General features: G+C 39.9%; 1 protein-coding gene across 9 annotated transcripts in view; it reads right to left on the bottom strand.

The window, feature by feature from the left end:
* LOC119661291 (embryonic polarity protein dorsal-like) overlaps positions 1 to 18,163 on the bottom strand; it is a 240,952-nt gene that overhangs the window by 26,911 nt on the left and 195,878 nt on the right. For 7 of the 9 annotated variants that reach the window (XM_038070570.1, XM_038070577.1, XM_038070574.1 and 4 more), the window contains 3 exons: positions 3,750 to 4,131; positions 2,969 to 3,147; positions 2,605 to 2,837 (listed from right to left, as the gene is read on the bottom strand). In XM_038070570.1, the coding sequence (XP_037926498.1) occupies positions 2,605 to 2,837; positions 2,969 to 3,147; positions 3,750 to 4,131 (794 nt within the window). The other 2 variants (XM_038070575.1, XM_038070576.1) reach the window with 2 other exon arrangements.

Below are 18,163 nucleotides of genomic sequence, written 5' to 3'. Positions count from 1 at the left end.
TGGTCAAGTTGAGTATGATGTTCGGGGCATTTAGGTAATGGTTGGCAGGGATATTTTCTTTCTTGGAAGCAAATATATTTTCGTGCAGGATGTATTTTGTATTCTCTGGATTCCTTCACAAAATGGGGAGTCCAGATTGTTGATTTTAAGAGTGAGCACTGTAGAGGACATCTACTTCGTAATCGTTTGTATTTTTGCTGTATTAAATGTTTTGCAGGAAGTCCTCCGATATGGGAATGAGGTTACAGAATCCAAAGGTGCGTATTGGCATAAGTTAGGTATAGACTTGCTGAATTTCTGAACACCGTATAGCCCGTTCCTAAAATATTATGTGAACGGTTATTGCTTGGCGGATGGATTGGATGTCAGGAACAGTTTCAACAAACTTAAAAGATTTTAGGTGTGTTGTCATTGGAATATTTTCGCTGATCAAGAAATAATTTAGGCAAGATGGGTTGGTCCCATTGTTGCTAGTAGGTGGACTCAGGCTGGAATGGGATATCTTCCCGATAGCAGTACATTTAATTAGCTAGCGATGCTGCTGATAACTATTTGTTTTCCTGGACATGTTCCACCAGGATGTAAACCTGACAATTAAATTGTTTTCAAAGAAAAACCACTACATTACTGTGAGTCGGCTAGGGCTCTTTCTAGAGTAGTTTTGCAATGTAAGTTAATCCTCGTATAATAATATTTTATTCTATTCTTCCATTTTGGTTTGTTAGATAGCTAAGTTCTCGGATTCATGTTGGTTAAGTACCTAGTTAATTCAAGACCCTCTTTTGCTCAGACGCAATAGTTCTTTAGGGTGCAGTGGGATTTCTCTTGACAATATAATTGTTTATGTTTAGCGAAAGTTTGACAAAAAAATAAGAAACTATGTGAATATTGTAGGTTATAGAAGAAGATAGCATCGGCATTGGATCAAGGTTATAATTAATATGTATCAAGTGCAGAAATACCTGCTTCACGCATTAACGCAACCTGGATGAAGTGGCGTTCCACAACTGGTGTTCTTTGTGATCGACGTACGTCTCAAATCTAAAATTTACCGCAATGTCGTCCGTTCTGTCGCTCTCTATGGCTCTGAGTGTTGGCTGACTATAAAAGACAATGAACGACGTCTTGCGGTAATGGAGACGAAGATGTTACGTTGGACTAGTGGCGTCACCCGTTTTGATCACATCCGAAATGAGGATATCCGCGACCGTTATAGGTTTGCACCGATCGTGGTCACACATTTCGTGCTAACGAGAATTCACTTGCCAAGATTGGTATGAACATCGAAGTCGATGTTAAACGACCAAAAGGCAGGCTGAAACGGTAGATTGATACGCTGGTTGGGGATTTAAAAGCCTCGAGATTGCACCCAGATCAGGCATTCGAGAGAGCCAAATCGCGAAACCGATCACGACGAGCCGATCCCGCTTGTGAATGAGAAAAAGGCTGAAGAAAAAGAAGAAATGCAGAAATACTTGCCACGTATTATTTTAGATTTTCTTTGGCGGAGGGGTCAAATTTTCCTAGTTATTTAAAGGTTTCTTGTTGGGCGCAGTTACTTTATTTTCATATAGTAAATTTTAGACGCCATATCAGCAACGAAGTTTTAGATTTGTCAGATAATAAAAAAACTCATTCTCTTCACACTTATCTGCTATTCAATACGAAAGCATGAGTAGGAGTTTCTAGAGCTACTGCTGTCAATATGATAATATTTATACTCAGAGCGATAGCCATTTAGTATGAATTTAGTATCCGGAAATTACAAAAGATACATATTCTTGTTTTCTATCAGAAAATCTCGAGCGTTTGTGAAATAAGAACTAAGATGAATCACTTATGGGTCAAGTGGATACTATTAAAAAATGTTTTTTTATGGCAGTTTAAACTGTAGAAAATGACTAGTCAATTTTTGATCGCCAATTTAGTTGCCTCGGGTTCGAAGCATCGTTGCTCCATTGATATTTGTGTTCGTCTTTGTGCTAGTCTTGTTAATCTAGGTTTGCACTTACTTTGCATTAAGCATGAGACTAATGAAATTACTGCACAATTTTTTTGGGAATGAAATGGGGGAAATGGAACATCGAAAAGGAAGGGGTGATGCCCTATGTTCCGCAAAGAAAGAGCAGGAACCGGAGACATAAAAATGTCTGCTGTGAACCTTTTTGTATAATTGGAAATCTGTGTTTTTAGGGTATAACTAGTTCCGAAATATGACCAATAGTCCTCTAGATCATTTTCCAGGTTAGCGATGCATAAGGAAGAAACAGCTCACAAGAAGTATTACTTTGTGGGTTTATATTCTAGGATTATAAATTTCGCATCTGCCTGTAATTTAAAAAAAATATTCAAAAACGGCAGGTCCTTCCGCTGCGGAAAAATATATCTCTTCCTCTCTAGTTACCTGAATCAAGCCATGGTAAAAATGGGTCAGAATTGAAGTTCTTTCTGATCTTGGTTGCCTATTATTCTAACTATCTTATTCCCTAGATTAAGAGGTTTAAGAAATTACGGAATTTCTATTGAACTTCCTCCAACAACCAAAAAAAATTTAAGACTTTTTCATAGCTTATGTTTAGCAAAAAGACTTAATTTTTCACTTACCTTCTCACAAAGAAGGATAATCTCTTTACCACCCGCAACAGTACTTGAGCATTTACATAATTTGCATATTACTAAATCGGACATAGCTTTCTTATCATATACTGGATCGGATACAACAGGTGTGAGCGGGGTTGTAAAGCGTCCTTTAACGTCACTTTCCAGAAAAACTTGGAAACATAAACGAACAGAATTCAAATCTATACTAGCAGGTTGAAAACGATGATCGAATCCAGCTGAAATTATATTTATTTAAAAGGGAAAAATGGAAAGAAAAGTTTAGTTAGAAGCTCCAATATAGATTCTGTAAAATATTTCAGGACTTTATTTACCTATATATGTATATTTAAAATAATCAAATACTCACTCTTGAAAGGATCGACACGGATTTCCTCACGAGCACGAAGTGCACTTTCAATATCTTTCTTTTTAACACACTGTATACCTAAATTACTGAATACTGCACGCATTGTTTCACTATTTATTTCTACCGTACACACGCCTTTTTTGCATCCTTCCCTACCAACTAAATTATGGGGATGAGGTCTGAAAAAGTGTGAAAAGCAGAAATTTTCAATGTAAGATTCTAGTAAATGCTAACGCCGGGTTTAGTGGAAATATGAGTCAAAAATCGTTTTGGTACAATGTATTCATGTTTTCCTGAAATTTACGATTTTTGGGTGGCCTTGGGCCAGCCATTTACATAAAAGCTTCTTATTTATGATGTTCAGATGGGATATGTTTGTCTGAGTTTTTACAAAGAAATAATTTCACTTGCAACCATTTCATCTCTTTTTCTAGAATTTTTCTCTAAAATGGCAAATGAAAAGATTGCAAATGTCTTTTAAACGAGAACAGTCGCGGAGCGCTTCATCTAAATTTGTCAAAATTGGCGATGCGGTAGAAATCCAGAAATATCAACTCAATGGGCTGAATAGTTCTAGTTTCAACCGGATTTCCTCGCAAGTTGCGAAGCCCTTGGGAGCAATAAATCTTGCCTTGTAAGATGAAAGGACCCATTGAATGGCAATCAACATATAAATCACGTTCTCGTCCCACAATTTTCATCACAAAAGTTCTATAATTATTCCAAATTTCCACTAAACTCACGACTAGCTGAGCGATCTTGTCCAAGGTCTGTCACATACCTATATGGTGGATCTTTTGTAACACATGAAACAACAACAACGGCACGTCCTACGTAGTCAGCAATTTCAATAGTTGGATAAGTTTTATTCTCGGACGTACTATTAACGCCCGGAATTGAGCCAGCCGATCGTCCTTCGCATTCATATCGAAATCGTAGGGCCTTGCTGGCAGGCTGCTCGATTATCCGAACATGAGCTCGTCGTCTGATACTCCTTGCAGCCTGATGCTGTTGCGGCGGTTGCTGCTGTTGCGGCTGAGCTAGTCCTTGTTGATTTTGCATTTGCGCCTGTTGATCCATATTTTTACTCCCGCCTCCACCGCCGCCCCCTGCAGGCGTCGTATTTGTACTATACGTTGGATCTGCCTTTTCAATAGCAGAGACTGGAAAGATAAGAGGAAAATTGAAGATTTATTAGAATAATTTTTCATGTCACCAACCAAGATCAATGATCCTTGGAACGAAAAACTGTACTCAAACACACGCTAACAATCACTGTCAACCGGGAAAATTCCTAAGGATAATCACAGAATTCCTTGCTCGGAACGATCTTAACTTTTTTCCAACTTTCTATTCAATTAAATGAAAAATTGCTGAGCAAATTTCGACAATGATGATGTAGTATGAACGTAAATGACCAGCCGACTAGAATAGAGGATCGACACGATCCCAAGATCGGCCACATATACGAAATTAGAAAATTTTCTCTGGGCTCCCATATCGCTCCCATATTGATTTCTCCTCACATTTTGAGGAAACACTAAGGAAAATTGCTCGATGTTCTGAATATTTCTGCTTTTTTTTTTCTCGGAAAATTTTCTCTGAGCCCATGGAGGCTGGCTATCTGGTACTGATGCGCGCTCAGAATAATGATTATGAGCATTCGGGAGATCTGTTTGTTGTACGTTGCCAGAAAATTGGCGTTTTAAAAATAAATTTTGCGTAATACCAGGAGATATAGTGAACGGCGACCGACATAGCGCATTTTTTCGCAGACAATTGTATGAGTGTGAAAAACGTGAACGGGTTAAGGGTGGATTGGAAGTGTTGGAATGTAAACATGGAGATGCACCAAAACTTCGAATAGTAGAATTCATTATTTTCGAATACACTTTTTGGAGAGCGGGGGGAGGATCTGCATTTCACGGGGAAGCCTCTGTGTTTACATATGTCAAGCTCAATAATGTTGCGAAAGCACCCATCATGGAAAAACTTGAGTTCTTCAGTTCTTATTAAATACAACGGTAGATACTTTACATCCCTGCTGTTGCGGATGCTCGTAATACATAACTCATACTTCGATATCTAAGGAAACTATTTGATTTCATATATTTTTGTTTGAAATGTCTGGGACAAAGCATCAAAAATAAGTACACATCAACAACCAAAAGCCGTAGTAAGGATGTCCCTATCCGATAACGTGAAGTTCTCTTGTCATCCAGGAAAGCATAATCCCCATATTTCAAAGCTACATACATAACCGCTTAGACTAGCCTATTAATTGAGCTTGGCTACGACATTTTTGAAAAGATAAAAATAATAAGCCAATACCCTTCTTGACACTAACTCACTGCAGTCCAATGGTTTTGGTCTATTTCGGCATAGAATTTGACACTTCTTCAATACTTTAGGTTCTTATTTTGTAAATACACGGGATCGTCGAGAGTTCGGGCAATAAATGGTGTGAGTTCGAATTCACTCAAAGCATTCCCTGCGAAAAAGGTTTGGATATTTTTATTGAGTCTGCAAATTTCACAATTCGAATTTGAAAACTTCAAACCTCAGGCTGAAATCTGATGTGAAGATTCATAAAATTTTGTGGTTCCTGGATAACTTGCTAATGCATTTTATTGTTTAAAGTAGCGCCACCTTGGTTTTCGCAGCACCTTGATAGTAACAGTTTCAACCTAGCGTTCGAAAAGTAAAAGTAGGCATGGATGTAAAAATAGAGTCCGAAAATGCTGCACTGGATATACACTGCAATAGTAAGGCCAATGATTACCTATGGCGCAGTAATCTGGTAGGCAAGACGGAACTCATCACAACAGCCAGGGAGTTACACACTCTTCAAAGGCTGACTTGCATGTGTCAATGGAACAATGAGAACTTGCCGAAAAGCATCTGTAGAGGTCCTTTTGGGATTGACTCTTCTCCACCCGCACGTAGAGATGCAGGCAAGGACGGCGATCTTCAGAATATCTGGGAGTACCAGTGAGGCGGCGAGAAGCCTGATTCGAAGGAAAATTGATATTCTTCCTATGCGGCATCCCGAATTACTGATACCAAGGGATAACGTTGCTTCGAGGTTTCCTTTCGATAAGAAGCTTGAAACTCGTTGGAGCAACACGACAAAGTGGACAAGCGTGGCATTGGCATATTGCTTAAGCCAGCAAATGACTAAATGATAGTCAAGCGGTTATTAAGCTACTTAGGTCCTACTGGGTAAATTCTAAAGTGGCATGGGAATCCCTTAGCAGACTGAACACGCTCGGCTCGCTCAAAAATGTCTGGATATTCTGAGTTTTAAGCCACATTGGGTTAGAAGGCCTGTCCAACTTTTAGAAAAAAATATCAACTTGGATTACAATGCAACTTGATCTTTTGATCTGGTATATATAAGTTTTGCAAGTCTAATTCAGAATTCCCCAAAATAATTTTAGACCTTCCCAAACTAACTTCAGACTTTTCCAAATCATTTTCAGTATTTTCCATTTCAAACTCAAATTTTTTTCATTGTTTTATTGTAAAGTCTTATACCAGCTTTTTACCATCAGATAAGGATGCAGCTGGGATTCTTTGGGTTCAGACTTCTCGCTTGCTGTGGGTAAGTGTCTGAAACTAATTAGCAACGCCACAATTTAAACTTCTTAATACTTGCGAAGTTCTCTTGATGGTCAGTGGGCGTTAATGAGGCTTAATATTGAAAAACATCTGAATTTGAAATGGCAAAAAATGATTTAGGAGTAGAAAAGTCTGAATTTCGTCGTTGGAGCTTCTTTTGTATTATCAGTTTTGTCGGGTTCTTTTTTTTCATTTTTGATGAGATTAAAAAATAAAGTATCCGGAGGGGCAAAAATCATCATTTTCAACATCTGTTATTTTTTACCTTTCATCGAAGGCAAAAAGCTGTTTTGCACCTCGGAACATTTGTGACATTTGCGGAGATGGCGTCATAGACAAGTTGAGAGCACGGAAATGGTTTGAAGAGTTGAAAAATGGCAAAATTGACCTCGACTGAATGCTTCGTGCTGGACGACCCTCGGAATTCGACGAGGATCCTCTTAAAACACAAACTAGTAGTGAATTGATCGAAAAAAATGAGCAACGATAATGTAACACATCTTCATTCCATCGGATTTGCCAAAAAATGAGGAATAAGAGTGCCTCATGAGCTAAATGAAGAGAACAGTGAAATGCCCCTTCAAGTTGCCTCTGTATAGGTTGTCCGTCACCGACGGACCCGCGGGGGAGACTTAAACAAAATCTTTACCCAAAGAAGACTATGATTTGCGTTTGATGGGACTGGAAGCGTAGAGTGCATTGCGGGAAGATTGAAAAAAATAGGACGAGGTCAGAGATCCAAGCAATAAGATCATATTGCTGCACGAAAGTACCAGATCCTATACTGCACAAGTTCCCAAAACCGGACCATAAAAACTTGAATGGGAGATTCTTCGGCATCCATCATAGTCTTCAGATTTTGGGCCGTTCTCTGTCGAGACATTAGTTTTAACAACGAGGAGGTCCTCAAAAAATGGCCTAAAAACTTCTCACCAGACTTGACAATTTTTGGCGGTTGAGATTGCCAAAGAAGATTCCTTTCTATTGTGTGTTTCTAACCTGTCCGTTGATCCCTTGCTGTCGTATGCAATCCCAGAGCATGCTGCGTGAAAATTAAATGTCTTCAACTGTGTATAGGCATTTAGTACATTTACTACAGTTTCCCTGTTAACTCAGCAAAAATATGTGCACGACAATTGTGCTCTGCAAATTTAAGGTTATCGACAAATTGAATTCACTGACATCAATCGAAACTCGAAACTAAAATCATTCTACCCACGCAGTATAGGTAGCAACAACGTGGTGTATATGGGCTTAACGTATAATATAAAGTTTATAAATCATCATGCTACTATCATCAAATATGTCCTACTATTTTGCTCCTTAGATTTTCTTAAAAACCTACTCAAATTTACACAAAGAAGAAGGTAAACACCTCCAAGCTTACTCACAAAAGGCGAGCGTGCATTAAAATTCGGAAAAGCTGCCCCCTTTTTTCATTGAAATTTCTAGTCCAGGCCCCTAAGTAAACCTTGGGTCAGGAAAGGATTCTCCCTTGTCCAATTTCTTTAGCCAGAACTTTATTATTCACTTCTTCACGCTTCACATCCTTTCAGAGGCTGCTGGTAAGGTTGAAACCGCTCTATGTCAAAACTGCTAAAATGTTGGGACAACTGCTGTTCACAACTATAAGGCAGGCGAGAAAGAGTCATAAGAAAAAGTTCGGGACGTGGTGGTTGTGGGTCTTGTTCTTTGCCTTTTTTACTTTTTACTGTTTAAGTAAAAGGTCGGGACAAGAATCGCTAAAATAAAGTTGAGTGAAGTGGGAGCAGCTAGTGGCGCGATGTGGAAAGTGCTATACCAAACTCTACAAGAAACAAGTCGGGAAACGGGAAGCTAGACGCTTCAGGTATGAAAGGTTTTGTGTATTTCTTTTATAAAGAGATTTGGGTGTGCATTTGTCCCATTAGCATGTAGGACGTAAAATATGCATATACTCGTATTATGTGAAAATAGCCACTTTCAAGTGATGTTGACATTTATAGTCTTGAATTTGCAGAGGAGCGCAGATTTGACCTAGTATAACTTTGTTAGTAATAGTGCGATTTTCACCAAATTTGGCAGGATCATGATCTAGACTGTAGCCTACATTGCTGCAAAATTTTGTGATTTTAGTGTGAACTTAAGGGGGGTTTTCCTGTCAATTACTAAAAATTATAGTATTATTAACTTTATTTGAACAGGTATCGATATGGAGGGTATTTCGGAGCCTAGGCACCATATAGTGGCAGCCCTCTGATTTTTTCCAGATTTTTCGGTTGGGTAGTTTCTGAGAATGGGTTCGTTAAAAAAATGACCACTTTCAACCCCCCGCACTCCGCACCTTTTCAGCACAAGTCAAAACTAATACCGGCTTCGAAAAGTACTTACCGAGACCTTTAATTTGATACCCCACATGACTATATTTGATGAAAAAAAAATTTACACCCCCCTTTTGCATGTATGGGGACCCCCCCTTAAATTCGTCGTAAGAGGATGTAACTCACTATATGCGTGAGCGTTCACAGTTCCCAGCTTTCTACCAAATTTGGCGTCAATCGCTATAACCGTCTCCGAGAAAAATGAGTGTGACGGACAGACAGACAGACAGACAGACAGACAGACAGACAGACAGACGGACAGACAGACAGACAGTAAACCGATTTTAATAAGGTTTTGTTTTACAAACAAAACCTTAAAAAAGTCGGGAAACCCGAACCTGGAAGCTTCACGTATGAAAAGTTTTGTGTATTTCTTATATAAGAATATTTGAGTGGACATTTCTTCCACTTGTATCCAGCACGTAATCAATTACGTCAGACTGTTTACGTTAAGATAATATTGACATTCAGAGTCCTATATTGGAGTAAAACTGCCTAAAAGCGACAATAATCTATTATAACTCTGTTAATAATAGTGCGATTTCCACTTAACTTGGTAGGTTTATCCTGTATATCACAATCTATATTACTACATTTTTTCGAGTTCTCGGACGAACTTAAGGGGGATCTCCAGTCAATTTATAAAAATATAGTAATATACTATTACAAACTATTACTTCGGAGCATAAGCACCATATAGTATTAGTTTTGTGACTTTTTTCCGATGTTTTGGTTGAGAAGCTTTTGAGAATGGGTCCATGAAAACATGATCATCTCCCAGTCCTCTTTTTGCACCAGATCTCAAAACAGAAATTTGTTTACTTTACAAATCGAGACCTTTCATTTGATAAACCACATGACTATATTCGGTGAAAATATTTTAAAAACCTATTTTTAGAATGATGTAGGACTCGTTGCGGGGGTACAGTTCTCCCTTTTCCACCAAATTTTTTAAAGATAGGCTAAACCGTTTCTGAGAAAAGTCTCGTGTGACGAAAAGACAGATAGACAGAGAGACAGTAAACTGTTATTTTGTTTTTGGTTTTATTAAACAAAACAAGGTAACCCCTTTTCAAGATTTCCAGAAACGTGGCTCATCCTGTATCTGACTGAAGAACTACGTCTTAATTTCATTGTATGACAATAGTTTACTTATGTACCTTTGCATTATTATTAATTTTCCGTTGGCAAAAGTCACAATTTTTGAAGGTTTTCTTTGTAAAAACAAACTTTATTAAAATCGGTTCAATGTCCGTCTGTCTGTCTGTTTGTCATACGCACTTTTCCCAGAAACGGCTATACCGATTGACACGGTGAAGAGGGAGAAATCGTAAACGTCTGCACAGGCAATAAGATGCATCTTTCGCCATTGAGTTTAAGTGGGAGTCTCTTCATACATACATAAGTGGGGTGTAACATTTTATTTCACTGAATATAGCCATTTTGGGTATCAAATGAAAGGTCTCGATTAGTACTTTTCGAAGCCAGTCTTAGTTTTAACATTTTTCGAGAAAGCGAAAGTGATTTCTTTAACGGACCCATTTTCGAAAACTGTCCGGATAGCTGAGTGGTTAGAGCACAAGGCTGTCGTACGGAAGGTCGCGGTTCAAATCTCGCTGGTGGCAGTGGAATTTGTATCGTACGTCGAATGCCAGTCGACTCAGCTGTGAATGAGTACCTGAGTCAAATCAGGGTAATAATGTCGGGTGAGCGCAATGCTGACCACATTGCCTCCTACAGTATACTGTAGTGTATCGTTACGGTCTTGAATGAAGTGCTCTAACACACTTCAAGGCTCTGATCCAAAATGGATTGTTGCGCCAACGATTATTATTACTTTCGAAAACTAACCAACGAAAAATCTAAAAAGAAAATCATGAAGCTGCCTCTATATGATGTTAAGGGCTCAAAATACTCTCCATATTGATATCTACTCAAATTAAGCTAATAATAGTGTGTTGCTATGTTTCTGGGAAATTTACTAGAGACCCCTCTTAAGTTTATCCTAGAAAAATTGGTAGTAATATAGACTATATTATGGAGCCTGAAATCCCCAAGTTTGATCCAACTCGTAATAAAACTACAATAGCTCAAAGTTGCATTTTCCGTGTAAATTTATTCTGCAACCCAAAATACTATGACATGCTAAATATACATATGCATTATGAGCTACGTATAAGTGTGATGGTTCTGCCTTGAAATATACTTACATAAGAAATAAACAAAACCTTTCATACCAGCACCGAGCTTCTGGTTTTTGAGTTGCTATACGTTTATTAATTTCCACGAGTGAATTGTAGATGTTTGCGGGGTTGGAAGTCTTGTTACCTTTCCATTTTCGGCGGATGAGATGTTGTTTATCTCAGTTACTGGAAAATTCCTTAGAGAGCACTTCCTCGAAACATATTGAATAAATTATAATTTTGGTCTTATTTTGACTTTGTGAATAACTTTCAACATGATGACTAAGTAATAACTCCCCCATTTTATTTTTCCACGACCAGGTAAAAGAGGAGGATTTGAGGCAACGCACGTTGTAGCATCCTTAGAAACACAAAACTTAAATGCTGAGATCAGGAAAAGAGATAAATAAAGTCTAGTTGGAGTTACTCGACTATGCCAAATCCTACCTGGTTTTTGTTTGTGAAAGGTCCCGCGACAAGCCGTCCAAAAAAATGCATCCAATGTCGTTAAAAGCAAAGTGATGGTGTTGAATACTAAGCCTTGCAGAAATGCAAGGACGTTCATCATAGCCGGGGCGGTAGGTCGGGCCCCGATTTTGTCGAGAAATGGGCAAGGGTTCTTGACGCATGGACGGCGTCAGGACGTGAGTAAATTAGTAGGAGCTGAACAAATACGTGTTCCTACGCTAAATATTGGCAACCTCACTCGAAAGAGAGGAACTCACAAGAGCCCTTTGGAAAAGGCGCATTGATGTTAACTGATTGCACTATTCATTTCTTCACCGCGTACGCGTCACACCTGATGCCGACAAAGATACCTTCTGGTAACTACTCGATGTAAAGTTAAAGACAGGATCCACACAGGGGCCAATGCCACCCTTGCGGTCACCAAGTTAGGTAAGTGTTTCATCAACCGAGATACTTGGCTTTGGAATGACTATATTCAACTGAAGGCCCGTGAAAAGAAAAGCCTGCAAGTTTCCCAATGATAAAACGCTGGTCAATTGGTACAAGAATGCCACCAACGCACACAGGATATCGAACACTTCTGTTGCGTTAACCACAAGAACGGTAGTCTGCTTAACGACCGATGAGCCGCAATGGATAAATGGCGAGCAAATTTCAACGGAAGAATTTCTTCGCTTCCACAAGTATTGCCGACATTTGAAGCGATTCCACCTAACAGGTGGACCACTGAAGTCGAGGAAGTAATAAAACAAATGAAATGGGGAAAGCAAGAGGCCCTTGCGACACCGTATCTGAGCCCTCGAAAACGAAGAGCTACGATCCAAAACTGTGGCTCAGTGAATTCTTTAATCCGGTTATTCAGGAAGGGAGAACACTATCTGACTGGGAAGAAAGTACGACCGTTCCAATATGAAAAAGAAAGGTAGTCCAGCAGAATGTTCAAATTAAAGGCTGATCGCCTGATCTGATTGTTATCCCATACCATGAAGATTTTTGAATGCATTCTCGACAATCGTATTCTCGTCATCGTTCAATAATAATTAGAATCGTTGGCGTAACAATCCATTTCGATCTGAGTCTTGAAGCGTATAAGAGCGCTTCATTCAAGACCGCAACGGTATACTACTACCCATCGTTCAAATAACCATAAATCAAGTCGGGTTTGTCAAGAACTGCGGAAATACTGAAGTAATATACGCTACCCGGTTACTCATGGAGAAACATTGTGAGAAGCATCGCCTCTTTACATTGCATTTCTGGATCTGGAGAAAAGGTTTGACCGTGTTCCACACTAACTTATCTGGTATGCTCTACGACAATACCTAGTGCAGAAAAACTCGTGCGCTAGGTTAAATTGCTTTACCACGATTCGAAAAGTAAAGTTCGAAGTGCGGCGGGTTTATCAAAATCACTTCGTGTCTCCGTTGATGTTAATCACGAATGTGCCCTGTCATCAGTCCCCGTTGTTCTTGTTATGGACACTGTCACATCCGAAATTCAATTTGCAGCGGTCTCAACACTGTTTTATGCAGATGAAATGTTACTGGCGTTTCATAGCAAAAGTTATCTTGAGCAACTTGTTCATGATGAATTTGAATCCCCATGAAACTGGCACTATCACTGTCAGTGACAGTCACCTGCCCAGGACTGAGTGATTTGAATATCTCCGGTTAATGCTGTCAGTCAATGGAGAACTATCATACGTTATGAAATTGCTTCATGCATTGGGGCAACGAACGTCTCAAACCTAAAATTTACCGTAGTGTCGTCCGCTCAACCGCCCTCAATGGTTCTGAGTGGTGGCCGACTAGAAAAGACAATGAACGGCGTTTTGTGGTAATGGAGACGAAGATGTTGCGTTGGACTTGTGGCGTGACACACCTTGATTACATCCGAAATGGGGATATCTGCGATCGGTATGAGGTTGCACCGTGGAAAAATTGCGAGAGAGGCGTCTTCCATGGTGTGGTCATGTAGTTCGTGCTAAATAGAATTCACTTGCCAAGATTAGTCTGAATATTGAAGTTGGTAGTAAGCGACCAAAAAGGCTAACCGAAACAATGGTGGCCTGATACGTTGGATGGTGATTTGAAGGCCTCACGGCTATACCCAGATCAGGCCGCAACCGATCACAATGAGCGGAACCCGCTTGTGAACGGGACAAAAGCAAAAGAAAATGATGATTATATAAGTAAATCTTTTAGTTGCAGATATATTTCTTTCCTCTGTCTTCCGGAGCCTAACAGAAATCCTGTTTCGTTCTTTTTAGTTTGGCACATCTCAATACAGCGACCAGGAGACGCTACGTCGCGGCTCAATCATAGCTGAAGGCTGACGTGGAAGTCTAGACGACTAGAAAGTTTTCCAACCTCGATCACGGTTCCGGGTCCTCGAATTTTCCGGGTTTACGCATTCATTGTGCCATTAACTTCGATTTCCCTCCACTTCGTTCTGATTCATTGCGCGGTTCACTTTTCTGTCTAGGTTTTCAGGTTGGTTTCATTCTAACCCCTCACATTAAGGCCAAGCTTTTGTAGAGGACGTGTGAGGGGCTCAAGTACCAAAAAGAACCTTCTTTTTCACATTTCGGAACTTGACTAACGTCTAGGTGTGCATTCGTGTGCCGATGTCACATTGGAGGTACATTTAGATCCCCATTTTTCTTTGAGGAATTCGTGATAGCCCTGCCCTCTTGTTTGATTTGATCAACTTGGGTGGTAATCCCGAACACTACACAACCGATTTGAAGGTCCTACTGTTCAATTTGCACTGATATCTTAATATTTGTATATACTGAACGATGCCTTTAAGTCAATCCAACAGTGGCCATTTGGCACTGCGTTTAGATATTCGTCTCATTCACTTCCTGAGAAATTTACTTTTTCATGACCTATCTACGGCGAATCCTTATCATTTCTTTTTATCGGGGCTTTGAACAGTTTTCAGTGAGTTCCCGGTTTTATAATGATGAATTTTCTTTCTCACGAATTTAGAAAAAACTATATCTGTTGATAAGGTTCGACTATTGTCTAGTACTGATGGAGCTAGGTACAAGGTTCTCCCTTCCGTAACCCCATCAATTATGAAATATGTGTATATATAATAGTAGGCTAGTACGAGAAGTATCTCGAAACAATTCATATAGTGTGAAGAAGGATTCAATATTTGCATAAAATAAGGAAAAAAACTTTCGTTAAACTTTCGCCTTTATATGTGAATAATCAATCTATTCATTAGAATTATGACCATGTAGGAGGCACCCTTAAGTCTTGTGTTTCATGAGTTGACTGGCTATTTTCACAAAATCGAAACATTTATTTCTATTTTCCTGTTCACTTCAAGTCTGGAGAATAGATATGTATGTATAAATTAAGACCAAATGGAGGACATGAAGACAAGCGGAAGAATAGCCCCAGCAAGATGTTCCTGTCTTAATCTTATATTTGTGTTTCGTCTGATTTTCACGGTTGTATTTTGCGTATACTCAGCTGGTTTTTTTTACTTGGCAGATTCAAAGACGGGTTAATGCGTCATTAAATTTAGACCTATGGGATTTTAGTTAGCGAATAAATCATTGTGTGTAATTCGATTATTCTGGCGTAACCAGAGTCATGAACAGAGAACTTTGGCCACTTGATGAAATGGAACTTGCTGAAATTTCTTAATGTAAATATAATAGTAACGATTATTGTTATAGCGTTATTAATAGATTTTTGTTTAGTTGTTGTTCTTTTTACAATTTTTCGTATGTTTTTGTTTAGAAGATATTTTTTTCAAGTTTTTTACCTGAAGTTTAATATGACTTGAAAGCTTAAAAATATTCATCGCACAGGGAAGTTTATCTGCATATGCCAAAAATATATCTTTTTATAAGTCGGGGGCTTGGAAAAATGCGTACCAAGTAATACATACGATTGTGAAGGGGGCCTACTTTTTTACTAGTCTAGGATTGTTTTCATGATTTGAAATAGACACAGACGTAGATGTTCAAGGACAAGACTGGCAAAATTGGTTACAGCTATCACCATCAGAGAAGAATATTTTCGAGCTTCGCTCTCTCTGACTTGAACGTCTGAGGTTTCAAATTCTATTTGGAATTAGATAATATTCGATCAGCAGAACGTCCTTTGTGCTAAAAGGACTAGAAAGACTAGTAGATCGGTTCATAAGGGATCAAATATATTCCTAAGTGGCCACTTCACCATAAGCAACACGCCTTCCAGAAAGGCAAATCCACGGAGACAGCACTCCATGAAGTTACGGCAAAAGCTGAAAAGGCGATGTCCGAAAAAGAATACGCCTTAGGCGCATTCATGGACATCGAAAGTGCCTTCAATTATGCCTCACTCGCGGCAATTTGTGATGCGGCAAGAAAGCATGGAATCGAACCGCTGCTAATCAGTTGGATCCTTCACATGCTAGAGTGGAGAAAAATTCGCATATCGGTCGGCCAGAAGTCTATTGAAGCAGGATGTCTCAGGGGCTGCCCACAGGGAGGGGTTCTCCCTCCATTGTTATAGCTCTTGGTAATGGATACCCTGCTGTGGCTCCTGGAGGACAAAAAAATCTTCGCGCAAGCATTTGCGGACGACCTAGCCGTAATAATTACCGGCAAGTTTGCGGACACAGTATGTGACCGCTTGAATGCAACTCTGCATGAAATTCACAGCTGGTGCCCCCGCAATGAACTCACGGTGAACGCTAGGAAGACTGGACTAGTTATGTTCACTAGGAACGTCAGGTTGTGCAGCTATACGCTACCCAACTTAGCAGGGGCGGAAGTCCAGCTGGCATAAAGAGTCAAGTACTTAGGAGTGCATTTCGACTCCAAGTTAACGTGGGAGCATCATATCCAGGAACAATATCAGAAATTCTGCAGATTGATCTGGTGCTGTAGGAATGCTATAGGTAAGACCTGCGGACTTTCACCCAAACGTATATACTGGATGTATACAACCATAATAAATTTTTATGTATGCATGCATCGTCTGGTGGCAAAGACTGAACTTTGCTAACAGCAGGAAGCTGCTAACGCAGATTCAGAGACTTGGTTGCCTAAGTATTACTGGAGCAATGAGTACTACGATGACTGCGACACTTGGAGCTATCTTAAATTTACTCCCCATTCACTTGGAGGTGAAACGGAAAGCAGCTAACGACGCATATAGGCTCGATACCATTGGTGTGTGGAAAGGCGGCCAATCAAACGGTCATGCGTCTATCTAGAAATTCATTGAAAAACATCCGGCAGCCCTGATGTCGACCGATCATATGGTTTCCAGATTCTTCTCTGTCGGTGATTACGACAGTGTATGTCTTCACTGTCGTAATCACCGACAGAGAAGAATGGTCGACAAGGGGCCATGAGTCTTTTCAGATTACAGACCTAATAATCTTCACCGACGGGTCAGTCATGGAGGATGGATCGGGCGCTGGGGTGTTCTAGGGGAATCCGATCATAGAACTGGTCCGACCCCTAGGAAAAATGACGACCATATTCCAGGCGGAGATATATGCACCGCACCATTCGAATCTGTTTCGACTGTCGGGCGGCATTATCAGCACTAAATGGCAATGACATATCAAGCCAGTTGGTGTGGAGTTGTCATCAGGTGCTGCTGAAACTTGGCCGACTGAACGAAACATTCCCGATGTGGGTGCCGGGGCACTCTAACAACGCCGGTAATGAGGTGGGTGACAGACTGGTTCGCCGAGGGTCTGGATCCACAATGTTGGGGCCAGAACCAGCTCTTGGAATCCTACCGTCTACTGTCAAGTCTAATCTGAAGGGCGAAATTGCAAGAATTCATGCAACCGAGTGGAGAAATTTGGACTCTTTCCGGCAGGCGAAAATCCTTGTGAAAGAGTCTAGGGCCACTAGAGCGGCATTTTTGTTATCCCTTAAGAAGTGGGGCTTTTGACGGAATTCTGCTCCTTAAACTACCATATGGAAAAATTGGGGTGGTGGTTTCGGCTATGTGCAGCCAATGTGAGGAGGAGGAGGAGACGGCCCTGCACTTTTTATCCAGCTGCCTGGGATCCTTAGACGAAGACACCTTGGCAAGGTTTTCTTCAATGAAGAATCTGCATACTCTCTGGAGAATGTTCTCAGATTCGCTAAAGTCTGCGAACACCGTAGGCGGGAAGCCATTGAATAGGCAATTTACGGTGATAGTACAATGGGCCTAACAATGGCCTGAGTGTTTGGAGCTGCGGCTCCCCCCAATAAACTAAACTAACTAACTAGATAATATTCGCCTTAGTAACTGTTATCGAATCATTGTACTACTCAAAGTTTTGGTAATGTTGTGCATGTTATAAATTAAGGCAAATGGGACTTTTTCCCTGTTTTTCAATTGATTTTATGACCAACAAGTTTTTGCCTTCTAAAACCGTCTACCGAATTTTATTTTGAATTTTTATTAAATTGTCTCCACATGACGTTCTGAAAATTCACTCCGGGTTGCACTCCCACCAAAATACCGAACACATGCGCTGTTCAAAAACAATTTACAGACACGTTATTTAGTATCTAACATTAGCTTCATAAAGTTTTTGGCACT

Source organism: Hermetia illucens, chromosome 1 (genome assembly GCF_905115235.1).
Source record: "Hermetia illucens chromosome 1, iHerIll2.2.curated.20191125, whole genome shotgun sequence".
Taxonomy (NCBI): Eukaryota; Metazoa; Arthropoda; class Insecta; order Diptera; family Stratiomyidae; genus Hermetia; species Hermetia illucens.
Note: the sequence above shows the minus strand (reverse complement) of the source record. Positions and strands in the feature narration are given on the sequence as shown.